This window comes from Chinchilla lanigera, unplaced genomic scaffold (assembly GCF_000276665.1).
Source record: "Chinchilla lanigera isolate Chin_1 unplaced genomic scaffold, ChiLan1.0 scaffold00016, whole genome shotgun sequence".
NCBI classification, from domain to species: domain Eukaryota; kingdom Metazoa; phylum Chordata; class Mammalia; order Rodentia; family Chinchillidae; genus Chinchilla; species Chinchilla lanigera.
The window spans coordinates 27,430,293-27,443,220 of record NW_004955417.1 but is presented as its reverse complement, the minus strand read 5'-3'; the positions used below and the strand labels follow the sequence as shown (position 1 = coordinate 27,443,220).

General features: G+C 55.9%; 1 protein-coding gene and 1 long non-coding RNA gene across 2 annotated transcripts in view; both read right to left on the bottom strand.

Annotated features, from left to right (window-relative positions):
* Window positions 1-1,019: 1,019 nt before the first annotated feature.
* Window positions 1,020-3,687, bottom strand: LOC106148215. The gene is made up of 3 exons (XR_001233461.1): window positions 2,515-3,687; window positions 1,997-2,184; window positions 1,020-1,896 (listed from the first exon to the last, which is right to left on the bottom strand). It is a non-coding gene; the product is annotated as an uncharacterized LOC106148215 (long non-coding RNA).
* Window positions 3,688-6,600: 2,913 nt separating this feature from the next.
* Window positions 6,601-12,928, bottom strand: part of Baalc (brain and acute leukemia, cytoplasmic) — a gene marked incomplete at its 5' end in the record, with an annotated part of 9,857 nt that continues 3,529 nt past the window's right edge. The window contains 1 exon segment of the mRNA XM_013512841.1: window positions 6,601-8,474. Within this exon segment, the coding sequence (XP_013368295.1) occupies window positions 8,364-8,474 (111 nt within the window).

Below are 12,928 nucleotides of genomic sequence, written 5' to 3'. Positions count from 1 at the left end.
CGTCAGAACAGGCGCAAGGGCTGCTCTAAATACAACAGGCTGCTGGGGTGAAGTTCAAGTTCTGGCAAGAAAGGGAAAAAAGCAACGCTGATTCCTCGGTCTTGTAAGATTAGATCTTACGGAACACAGCCAAATTCCTACAGACAGGGTCAACAGCAATAATTTTGCAAATCGGACAGTTTCTTAGTTTTTTGATTGATTGGTTGATGGACTGTATTGGGGATTGATTCCAGCACCTTTGCACTGAGCTACAGTCCCAACCCTTTTTAAAAACATGGGGCCTCCCTAAGTCACTAAGTTGCCCAGACTGGGCTCAAACTTATTATCCTCCTGCCTCAGCGTCCCAGAGGGCTGGGCTGACAAGCGTGGGTCCCCATGTCTGTTTTTAATGGACGAATAACTGTACATGCAGATGGCATTCAGGAGCCGTCACTGTACACGGAGCCCAGGGTCAGCCAGTCAGGTGGTCTGCGGAGCGTGCTGCAGCCCTTGGGGCGTTTGAGCCTGGGATCAGCCAATCCCAGCAGACACACGGCTTCCTCAGGCCAGGCTTAGCTTCCACGTCCAACGCAGTTCCTGGCACACCCGTAATCCAGCTGCAAGAATCTAATTGGCATGCTTGTGTTAAAAACCAGGAACTGTCTACATTGATTTCATGGTTTACTCTTTCCCCTTCCACGCCTGATTTAGCAAGTTAGTGCCTTTTTTTTTTTTTTGGCTGTTCTAAGGATTAAACCTAGGGCTTATCCCAAAATAGGCAGTGGTTCTACCACTGAAGGACGCCCTCCGAAACCCACCCTTTTTATTGTTATTATTTATTTATTTATTTTGGGAGGGGATAAGGTCCCACTGGGGGCCCTTTTGACCTTGAACTTACAATCTAGTAACACTGTACCGGCGCATGTGTCTGTCATCTTTTTTTCTCTCCAACTCATACGGTGAATTTCTTTTTTCTTTCCTTTTTTTTTTTTTTTTGTTTGCAGTGGGGATTGAACCCAGGGTCTTCACCCTGTGCCATGTCCCCAGCCCTTTTTAAATTTTTTATTTTGAGACAGGGTCTGGCTAAGTCACTGAGGCAGGAGATGGGGGCAGGAACGCTGGCTGGTAAGGTGGGCCAGACCTGCGAATACGAAGTCCTGGACAGAGACCCACGGAGCCGCCATCTGCAGCCAACCAGAGCACTGGTGTCGGCTGCTGCAGAAACAGGGGATTTGGGCTTGGGTGCCCAGACCTGTCTTGGGCGGTGGGTGGGCAGTGGCAGGAGGTCATCAGAGCTCCTCTGCACTCCTCCGCAGAGCCCCTGTTCTCCCTGCGGTCAGCTCCTTCCCCTGCTTAGCTGGGCCTCCTCCATCTGTGCAGCGTGTCTTTATTCCAACCTTTAGGAACGTAAAACCTCGCTGCCTTCTGTGCTCGTTTGGTCCAACTCCTTGCTCAAGGCAAGAACCTGGAAGCCACCTCTGCAAGAAGACCCCCAAACACCAGGACCTGGTAACCTAATTTACCCAAGCTGGGCTCAAACTTGCAATCCTCCTGCCTCAGCCTCCCAGAGTGCTGGGATGATAGGCCTAAGCCACCACACCTGGCTGGCGAGTGAATTCCTGGGGACCTAAAGAAAATTAAATAGGCACGGCTTTGAAGTTGCTCTCTGGAGACTCTGGAGAACTCGGGGCCACCTTTCTTCCAGGTTGTACATCAGCCTCTGCACACCCCGGGACTGTCTCTGGTCTTCCCTCCGCCCAGGGTTTTGCCATGTCTGGTTGTGACCACGTTGGTCACTCTCCAGGGTCAGGGGAGGCACCCAGGCACAGAGCACATACCTCTGATCGCAGCACTCAGGAGGCTGAGGCAGGAAGATTGCTATGAGTTCCAGGCCATCCTGGGCTACATGGTGAGACCCTGACTCAAAAAATCAGAAATAAATGAATACATTTAAAAATCACACAAGACGCTCGCCACGTGCCAGGCACCCACCCCCGGGCGTCTGTAGAGCACAGACCTTGTGCTCTCGAGCCGGCAGCTCGCTGTTCTGAGGGAGGAGAACCTTCCTGCTGCCTGCTGCAATTGCTCAGGAACGGGCTGCTCCCACACTCAGCTCACGCTCATGGGAAACCTCTGCTTCCGCTTCTCCCTCTGTCCTGAAACGTCCCGGGCTTCTTCACCCTCTCCTTTGCCATTCTTCAAACCCTGTGGGCCAGCGTCCCTTGCTCATTTACTTGTAGATAACAGAGCACTGTTTTTATGGTTTTAGCAGAAAAGATTGGTTTAGTTTAGTTGTTTAGTTTTAGTCTTTGTTTAGAGACAGGATCTCCCTGTGTAGCTCAGTCTCGACTTGAACTCACAGCAACCCTCCTGCCTCAGCCTCTCTAGGGCTAGGCTCGCAGGCGTGTGCCGCCTTGTAAGTTCACCAGGATTCGGTCTTGAGGGCTCCACACAGTGACCTTATGCAACCATCCCCTCCCAAGGCCCCACCTCTGAATGTGCTGGTCAGACTCAGTTTCCGCCTCCTATCCTCACCATGGGGTCCAGCGTCAGCCCAGAAGCCTTGGGACTCCGAGCCGACCCCAGCTCTGCAGTGACGGTTGGAGGGTGCTCCTGGGACCCCAGCCTTGGTTGCTAAAACCAAGCGGGTGCAGAGCAGCCAGCACAGGCGGGTCGCCTGCCACATTGTGCGGGCCACGGGCTCGGCTCCGAGAGATGCATGTGGGCACGGGAGGCTGAGTCAGGAGGGAGGCAGCCCCTGCCGGAACAGCAGCACGCCCACTGGCCACTGCCTCTCTGATGCCGCCTAGGAAGGGAGGCTCCAGCCTCCCCCGCGAGTGACTTTCCCCAGTGACAGCGACCACAGGAACCCTGGGTGAGGCGAAGTTTCTCATCTCCTCCCTGCACAAATGTTTTTCCTACAACCAAAGGTCCCTGTTCAAGCCCCGACCTGTCTGCGCCACAAGCCCGGCCTTTTAAGCTCAGCTCAGCCACCGCTCCTCTGCACGGACGCCGCCATTAGATTCTCCCTCTTAAGAAGAGACCGTGGGCCTGGGATATGGCTCAGCGGCACAAGCACCTGCCTGGCAAGTGTAAGGTCCTGAGTTTGAGTCCTGGTACCAAAAATAAATAAATAAAATCATTGCAGCCCTCTGAATCAGTCAATAATCCCCTTTTTAAAAAAGAGAGACATGGCTTTTCAGCCGTGGTTAATTTAAGCTCCCGAGATAGATCTACACCACAGGCCTTATTTTTCACAAGGATGTAATTAATGTTACTGGATTTGATGGACTAGACACTGATTTAGCTTCACAACCTAGAGAAGTAGAATCAGTTCCAACAGAAGTTTAGCGAAGGAGCCTGGCGTAGTGGTGCACATCTGTCATCCCAGCACACTGGGAGGCTGAGACAGGAGAATGGCAAGTTCAGCCCAGCCTGGGTAATTCAGTAACCCTGTCTCAGAATTTTAAAAAGAAGGCAGGGGTGAGGACTAGCTCAATGAGAAGGTCATTCTGAGTGCCAGCTTCTCAGCCTAAAGCCCGAAAGTGACCAAAGCATCTACAGCGGTGCAGGTCACTGGGGTCGCATCCATTCTGCTATTTTTGTCCAGAGACTTCTGTGTCTCTAAAGTGAGCTTGAGAGCTGGACTTGGTGGTGCACACCTGTAATCCCAACACTCTGGAGGCTGAGGCAGGAGGATTGCCTCAAGTTCAAAGGCAGACTGGCTACATAGTGAGTTTAAGACCTGATCTACACAGCAAGACCTTGTCTCAAAATAAACAAATTAATTAATTAATTAAAGTGAGCTTGATTCTGCTCAAGTATTATTAGATGAACTGATTCTTCCCCTCTTCCAGGGACCTCAGAGCTGAGGCAGCATCTCGCTATGTCATCCAGGTTGGCCTCAACCTTTTGGGGATCCTCCTGACTCAGCCTCCCGAGTGCTAGGACTCCAGAGGTGCACCTCCATGCCTGGTTTAGGAGGGCCCTTTCTTTAAAGGGATTTAGTTTCTGTGGCCACTCTGGTGTTGTACCTGCATGTCCCTTCTTGTCGGGTCTGCCCTGGACCCGAGGGGTGTTGCTGGTGTCATCCCACCATGGACCAGGTCTTCTTCCTAGAGAACAGCGTGGCTTATCTGAAGCCAGTTCTGCATGGTTTGTTCATGCAAAAGAAAAACATAAAAACCGCAAAGCTACCGCTCTACGCCTCCTCGCATGGGATTCCTCTTACCCAGACTAGGCTTCCTTGGTTCCCAGGCTGCAGAAAACTTCGACGTTCTCGAGGGAAAGGTCAGGTTCATGGGCACCACATGGAGACCCCGTGCCCAGCCGTGTCCCGCTGCGCTCCTGAGCCGGGTGTGCGCACCTCGGAAGGTGCGCGAGGAGTTCACGTGCCCCGCCCCCCGGTGCGCCCAGGGACCCGGCCTGTACTGCAGGACCAATGCCGTCTCCAGACCGCAGTGCCCCGGTCATGCACAGGCACGGAGCGAGGACGGGGGCAGGGGGAGGGGGCTGGGCTCCAGAAGCCGGTTCTCGCCTGTGTCCCGCCATTTCGGGGCTGATCACGGAGCAGCGAAACCACCGCGCTGTGCTCACCGTCCTGCGCTGGGCCGTGCAGAGCTTTCCCTACCGATCCTGACCGAGTCCTCCAAAGCGGGGTCTCTGGGCATCTCGCAGATGGGCGCGCGGGGCCCGGACAGGCGGCACAGAAAGCCGGGGACAGGCGGCCCTGGGCTACTGTCCTGTGAGCGACCTGCTGAGCGGGGTTCCCCTGCATGTGCTAGAAACGTCGCACTCTGAGGCCCGGGGCACACCCTTGAGCACACAGCTCCAGGAGAGACTGCGGCTTCCATAGTTCCCTTCCCTTCCCTCCCCTGCCCCTGCCCTTCCTCCTCCATTCTTTCCTTCCTTCCTCTTTCTCCTTTTTTTTCTTTCTTTTTCTTTTTTTCCTTATGGAGTCTCACCGTGTTGCTCAGGGTAGTCATGAACTCACAGGCTCAAGCAATCCTCCTGCCTCAGCCTTCTATGTTGTTAAAGACTACAGTGGTCATTTCATCTCTCAGTGGGGAGCCAGCTCAGACCCTCACCCATTCTGCCTCAAAGAGGGAGGAAGGAATTGCTATGGTGGATCTGTAATCTTAGGTTTGCACTATGCCTCAGACCCCAAGAAGGAAAATTACATAAAGGTGAAAATTCTGCACATCCGCATTTCAGGGGCTAGAATCCCCCTGGGGCACCAACAGCCCAGAAGTGCCGAGAAGGAGCTGGGTCACAGGTGTGGGGTGGCACGCTGCACGGTTTGACCCGGCTGCAGCCCCCAGCCTCGCAGCCCAGTGTGTTCCAGTCTGCACGGGGTCGTGAGCGCCCGGCAGGCTGTGGGATCAGCGGAGACAGTGCGGCTCTGACTGCTGCGATGATTATCACAGCAGATGCCGCGTTATCTACACCTGTCATCTCTTAATCCACAAGGTACACGAGAAGGATGTCATTTCCACGGGAAGGAAGGAGCCTGAGAGCTGCCCAGGGCCCCAGGGGACACAGCTGGGGTTCGGTTTGGTTCGTTTTTTGAGAAGCCAGGGTGGGACCTCTCGGAGAACTGCGGGCTGCTCCAGCTTGTGGCCTGGGTGGCCCCAGGCTGACCTGCCAGGGAGAGAGAGCCTCTGGCAATGAGGTAAAGTGAAAAAGTCTCTTCAGGACACGGCAATGTGACAAGAAGGGCCACGCAGACAGAAGCACAGTCCTCTGCGCCCTTTCCTTCAGAGCGGCTGCCCGGGCACAGCAACTCGGACACGAAGCCCAGGGGCTTTGCTGGGCGCCCTGGTCACCATATCTGGCCCTTTAATGGCTCCAGGTTCCCTTGAGAACGAAGCGTGAATTCCTTCTGGGGCTGGCTTGTCTGGTCTCCTACGGGAGACAGGTTGCAGGGACAATCGCAAGTCTAGGGACACGTCCCCTCTGAACGGGCATCTGCACCCTGCTGGACCCAGCACCAGGCTGGGTGGGAAGAGCTCCCTCTCCTGCACCCAGGCGCTCGCTTGCGGGGCCTCCAGCAGTGTGCATGAGGCTGAGGGCCTCTCCTCGCCGCCTTTGCAGGGCTTTCTGCTGGATTCACAGGGGTCACTTATGGAAAGGCCTTTGAGAAAAAAATCTAAACTTCTCTACGTACAAACAAATGTTCCAAAACCAAGCGTGGCACATGCCTGCAATTCCAGCGCTTGGGAGGCTGAGGCAGGACGATGGCTGGGAGTTCAAGCCAGCCTGGGCTACATAGTGAGTTCAAGATCAGCCTAAACTACCTAGTGAGATGCTGCCTCAAAAAAAAACAAAATTAAAAGTTTCAGAAAAAGATTCTCACTATTTGCCTGCATCTGTTTTGAATGGCATGGACTTTGCAATGGAAAGCACCGCATTAAAAGGACAGGAAGGATCAGTTCCTGTCCTAAACACACACGGAGACAAGCCAGATGAGTGTGCAGGGCCGTGGTGTGACTCCGGCCACCTTCGCAGGGAAGTGCTCGTGTTCTAAGGGCAGAGGACAGGGCCCCGGCGCCCTCCTCCCGCAGGGGCAGGGCGGGGCCCGCTTCTCGCGGCTCTGCAGGGAGGACGCCTGGGAGCACGAGCCTGAGTACGCCAAGGCACCGGGGTGGCAAGGTTGGCTTTTATTTAAAAACGCTGAGAACGGGAAGTTCCCTATCAGCCCTTTCGCAGGGAATCGGAGTGTGGGAGGTTAGGAAAGCGGGTTTGTGCACAGTAAGGGTGGTACAGCGATCAGCCGGTCACCTCGACCTGTGGCTTGACACACACAGCTGCGGGAACAGGGGAGGGGGAACAGGGGAGGCCGCACAGAGCGCCGCCCAGCACCCGGCCCTGGGGTGTGGTCACTCCCGTCCCTCGCTGCTCCCTGCGTTGGGTGCACACAGGCGACTATCTGCACGGTGTCTGTGGCCGGCGGGCGTTTTGTTTAAGTCTACGCCACCGGCCCAGGCCAGAAGAAGGAACACTGCGGTACCTGCGGGGGAGGAGGGAGGGCGGAGAGGGCCCAGCGTCTGAACCGCAGCCTCTGTCGAGTCCCCAGCCCACGCCACAGAGCCCAGCGAGGCGGCCCGTCTCTGCCAGCACGGACGTAAGCCCGCCTGCCTGGTCCCAGGCGTGTTAACAGTCCTTTAGAAAGCATGCTACATCATTTGGAGGAAAATATGCCAGGCAGAACATGGTTTTTAAAAGTGCTGGAAAACGACTCCTATCGAAATGTCACCTACCCGTCAGCAGCCTGTCGGCCAACACAGCCCAGCCGGTCTACGTCTGTGAATTCGCAGCGCCGGGCAGGCGCTGGCTTTCTCAGTCACTGCTCCGCAGGCTGCAGACGGCTCGGCGCCAGGCGGCGGGCAGAGCCGGGAGGCCTGTGATGCCCACGTTCCTGCGACTTGCCTCCTGCCGGCGTCCTCACTGTCTTTGATCACAACTACGAAGGACCCCAAGGGAAGAAAACCCCGGGAGGAGCAGAGGGCAGCGGAAAGCTCTGCCTGAGCCCAGGGGTGTCCCGGCCAGGATCTCTGGCCCCAACGGCCTTGGAGCTTAGACACCAGCACCGAGCACTTGCCGGGCCAAGGGAGATGGCAACATGACTTGTCACAGAGAAGTCCCACAGACGCTCGGGGCGGGCACTGGTGGGGCTCTAACCGCCTGCACTGAGCTAAGACACAGGGACTTCCCCTGGGTCATGTGTTCGCATAAACATCTCGGCCAGAACTGAGGGGCGGGCACTGGTGGGGCTCTAACCGCCTGCACTGAGCTAAGACACAGGGACTTCCCCTGGGTCATGTGTTCGCATAAACATCTCGGCCAGAACTGAGGGGCGGGCACTGGTGGGGCTCTAACCGCCTGCACTGAGCTAAGACACAGGGACTTCCCCTGGGTCATGTGTTCGCATAAACATCTCGGCCAGAACTGAGGGAAGCCAGCTTCTCAGTGAAACCTGTAAGGTCGGCGATGGCAGGAGTGACAAAGAAAGAAGGAAAAGGATGAGCGTGCCTAGGACGCGGTGCCTGGTACCGGCGTGCGACTGTCACCCAGCAGGGAAATGCACCCCTGCCCCCTCTGGCTCATAAACCAACCTGGAGCTTTGGCTCACCCCATCTACCCCAGACCTGGGACGGGGCTGCAAAGGGGCGAACCCACCCGCACCCCGGCCACTCATCGGCACCCGAGGACCGTCCAGTACATCCACACTGTCTGTGAGCGGCGGGGGCCGAGGGTCGAGGCATCGTTCCAGGCGCCCAGCCGTGTCCCTGCCCCGCAGGTGGCGGCCATTCCAAGATTCCTCGGTGGCATCCAGGACCGAAAAGGGACCCCCAAAGCCCCTCTGCTCCTACGTCAGGACACCGCTAGTTGACGCAGTTCTTCGTGACTCTGTTACTTCTGTCCATCTGTCGGAGGCTGTCCGGCACGTTAATGGTGACTTCTTTTGCAGACATGCGCTTTGTGTCTCTTTTAGCCTGTGGGAAAGTCGAAAGGTGAATTGAGTTACTGGGAAATAGCCACAAGGCCTCACATCCGCAATTGCGTCTTGAGCTTGTTACAGAGGCGGGGCGGGAAGAACGGCCTCCAGGAGCGGTGCCTACAAGCTCCTCTTCTGCGGATTTAAAAGTAAATTTCCTTTTAACAGGAACATGGAAACATAAATGATGCACGCCTGTGCTAGCGTGAAATGATGCCGCATGCGCTGTTATTTCCAGGGGTCCTCTGTGGCATTTCTCATACCAGCCTGGCACAGAGCCCAACATAAGAGCCGCCCCGTAGCACCCTGTTGAGAGAATGAGCCGCAAATGTCCACCAAAGCTCAGTCCCCAAGTGCCCACCAGTGGCTTTGGCAGAGAGGTTAAGGTTTGGGGCTTTGGAGTCAGACTTCGTTTCAGACACTGGCGGGATAATCTCACCACAGGGGAGTCTTTCTCACCCTGCTCATCCCCCCTTTCTTCATCTGTAATGTGGAATAACAGCTCCCTCATAAGGGTAGGCTGAGTCCAGAGGGTGTGCGTAGAAGATACTCAGCGCACTGCCTGCTGCTAAATACAAATTCGAAGAAGAACCTGAAAAGCAGGGTTACTCACTTCTAGGCGAAGGTACACGAATAATAAGCCTAGCGTTAATTGTAAACATTAAAGCACTAACAAGATTGTAGTTTCTTTAGCAATGATGCCCACCCTCCCAAAGAGAAAGCAGCGTCACCAGAGGGGGGATTCTGTGTCCCCTCCGCTCAGCGGCCGCGTGACTGTGTGGCCCCGTGTGCACAGGCGTCCACTTTTCTTATGACACGGTCCCCGAATACAACCAACCAGGCCAGCTGCCGCGTGCTGGGGACGCTGGGTACAAATCCACAGCACCCCAGTCCAGGGCCAGAGGCCCACGCAGGGGCCCTTGCTGCTGCCCCCAGCGCACCATGGCCCAGGAATCAATACCTGGGACCCCGCTGCCGGGGACCCACCTGGAGGTGATGCTTCACAGAGACGTGGCCGCAGGGGCATCCAAAGACAACTGAGCTGCCTCGGTGCCCTGCCTACCAGTCTCGAGAGAGAGGAGGTCGCTGCTTCTCTCTTGGTGTTCCCAGGAGAACAGGAAACTGAGACACAGCTGCCACTTGGTCACTCTGAGGAAGGAAGGGACGGAGGGGTGGACGGACACACACCCTGCCAGATGGCGCGGTCCTGCCCTATCCGCCAGCGGTCACTCCCGCTTAGGACTGCATCTTCCACCCGGGTCTTCTAACCCCGCGTGGGCACTGGGGCCAGGGGAGATTTTTGTGGATTTACTGGTTTCCCGCAAAGCAGAGGACCCAATGTCTCTGACCCTTTAAAGTAGACATCTCTGGCTACGTGTGTGCAACTCCTCCGAAAAATTCTTTAAAGCATTCTCCCCAAGTGCCCTCACCTTCCTGCTTAGCCTGGACATGGTGCTGAACCGCCTCGTACCAGCTAGTCACATGCACGGGGAAGGAAGGAAAGAGGCTGTGTTCGCCTTCCAGCAGGGTGCTGTCACCTCACAGCTTAGAGACCCCGGCAAGGCCTAGAGAAACAGAGATCGCATTTGAAATGAGCCAAGTGGAGGGCTGCTGGCATTTCCACCTCAAGTCGGTGGAAGGTGAGAGAGCTGTCCAGGCTGGAAATGTAAACTTCCTGTACTGCAAAGAAGCTTTTCTTTAGAAAAGATGACTGGCAAGATTCCACCAGAAATTATTAAAGACTACACAGAAAATTCCCTGCTCTATTCCAGTCTGTTTTTCAGTTTAAAGGAGTGAAGCGAGAAGCCAGGGGTGGTGAAATCTCAACACTCTGAGAGGCTGAGGCAGGAGGATTGAAAGTTCAAGGCCAGCTTAGACAACTTAGTGACTTAAAGAGACCCTGTCTCAAAATTTAAAATAAAAAAGTGCTGAAGATGTGACTCATTGCAAAGGCCCTGGGTGCAGTCCTCAGTACTTAAAACACACACATTATACAAAAATTCAGTAGTTGGGTGATCTTCAATTTCCAAGCCTGGGTAGAATCGAGGCTATACCCAGTCACCCTGCGAGAGAGCACCGCACACACCTGCGCGTGGCCCAACTGCAGCGGCAAAGGCCGCACCTGCTCACGAGCCAGGACCGAGAATGCAGGTGTCCACCGTGCAGTGTTGCCGAGCTCCAGCAAACACTGAGGAACACTGATTCTTCGAGTGAGAGGGGTAAGTGTGTCACTTAGCATTAGTGAGGTGCCCGTCTTAGTTACTAATCTCACTGCTGAGACAAAATACCTGACGCCCAAAATTAAGGGAAGAAAGGTTTAATCAGCTCACAGTTTGTGGAGGCTTCGGTCCATACTTGGCTGGCTCCAAGGCAGGGTGGCGGGGCAGAGGGGAGACTATTCATGGCGGCGGAGGACGGCAAAGCAACAAGGGCGAAAAGGAGCAGAAAGGGAAAAAGGGAGGAGCAAGCCTCTTTCCCTCCCTGTGCTGTACCCAGGCTGCCCTCGCTAGGGCGGGGCTAGCACTCGCACCACCAATCCCGGCATGAGACAATGAACCAATCACAGTGAGGCTTTGGGGGAGACCCAGACACAAACCATAAGAGACCAACCTCTGGTCTGCCCAGGATGGACTTGTTTAAAAACTAAAAATCTCACCAGCGGTGCTAGTGCACCCCTGTAATCCTAACACTTGAGAGACTGAGGCAAGAGGATCACCTCAAATACGAGCCCAGCCGGGGCTTCAGAGTGAGTTCAAGGCCAGCTTCAACTACATGGTGAGACCATGTCTTAAAAACAACAACAACATAAACAAAAACAAAACTAAAAATCTCACGTGCCAGAACCCACGGCTCCGGTGCCGGCCAGCTCACCCGACACTCACCCCTTCCTGACGACGGGCAGGGAGGGTCCCTCCAACAAGGGCTGCCTTTAAAGAGCCCCTCTGTCCTCCCCCAGGCCTGCAGGGAATTCACCCCGCCTTTCTCAGCTCTCCCCAGATGCCAGCCGAGATGCTCTCAGCTTGGCTGGACTCAGCTCACAGTCCGTGACCTCACAGGGCTCGGCAGAGTTTGCACAGTCCTCGGCAGGCAGCAGAGAGACGCAAGGCCTACCAAGATGACGATTTATCAGGCGCCACTCTTCTGTTTTTCTAGTATTTTTAACTAAAACGCAATTGAACTTGAAGAAGACAGAGACCCAGTCTAACCTTGTTCCCTACAGTATCCTCAGAATACAGCGCGCTGCCCGCCACATCCCAGACCGCGGACCAATGACTGGAAGGTCACGGGGGAATCTTCACTGAGGAAGCGCCCGGAGCTCCAGCGTGCAACGGGTCAGCGGTCGGCACCTACACTGAGGAAGCACCACCCCTGCCCCTTGCCGGGCCTTTCCTCCTGGAGTCTGATTGTGTTCAGAACCGGCTGCCCTTTGCGCCACCCGAGAGACTCTGGAATCACTGCGTCGGCTTCCTCGGCCAGGCAGGGCGACCGGAAGAGTGTGCTTGAAGCCGGGCAAAGGACTGACTGGATGAATGGCGATGTCTTACCGTGGGAATTTTTTAGTGTAAGCTTTCACCATATTTTCAGCCTCCCCACCTCGGCGCTCCTCCCTGTGCTGCTAAGATCCGCCCTTTCCCACGCTTCCGTGCACCAAAGAACAACATCCCCTCGCCCCGGCTTCCCTAACGGGCTCCTTGGCTCTCTCCGTCCTCTGAGGGCCCCGTTTTTGCTCTCGTCTTTACAGCACCTTCGGACCCTTCTGTGAATGTCTCCCAGGGCCGCTGTGCGGCAGGAACTCTGGGCTGGTCCTGCGCCCCTTTCCTGGCCGGGTCTCCTGGCTCAGCCGCCGACACCCGCTCCTCCAGCCAGGGCTACGCACGGCCGCGCCTGTGGGCCAGGCGCTAGGTGGGGAGGGGCCGAAGCTGGAAGTCCCTCAGCTGAGATGCAGCCCAGACGCTGAGCCTTTAGCGCGGCCTGGTCGCTCTGCCAAGAATAATAAAGCAGCTGGAAAACACGCCGCTCCTGAAGACAGGCTGCTCCCTGGGAGGCGGCCACACAGTCGGAGCTTTGTCTGCGTGGAGCCAGAGCCATGCGTCCCTCCCCTCCGTCACTGGACACTCGAGGAGGTGGCCTTCGGGCTGGACGGGTGAGAGTTCTGAGCCCAAGGAAGTGGCTCATCGGGGTGAGCGAGGGAGAACTGGGGCAGCCCAGAGCGCCCAGCAGTCAACGAACAAGAGAAGAAGTGTGACGCAGAGCTTCCTCCTGTGTGTGCTGAGGAGGCGGGGGGCTGGCTGGAGAAGACAGGGCCGATGACGTAGTGGATGCTGCAGGGTCAGGAAGGTCCCACACACTGCAGAAGCCAACGTGCAACGGCAGGACACTGAGCTCCACCTGTGCAAGACCCTGCTGTTCACGTGTCCTGCCAGTCACACCAGGGAGCAGGCGGAGAGAGCC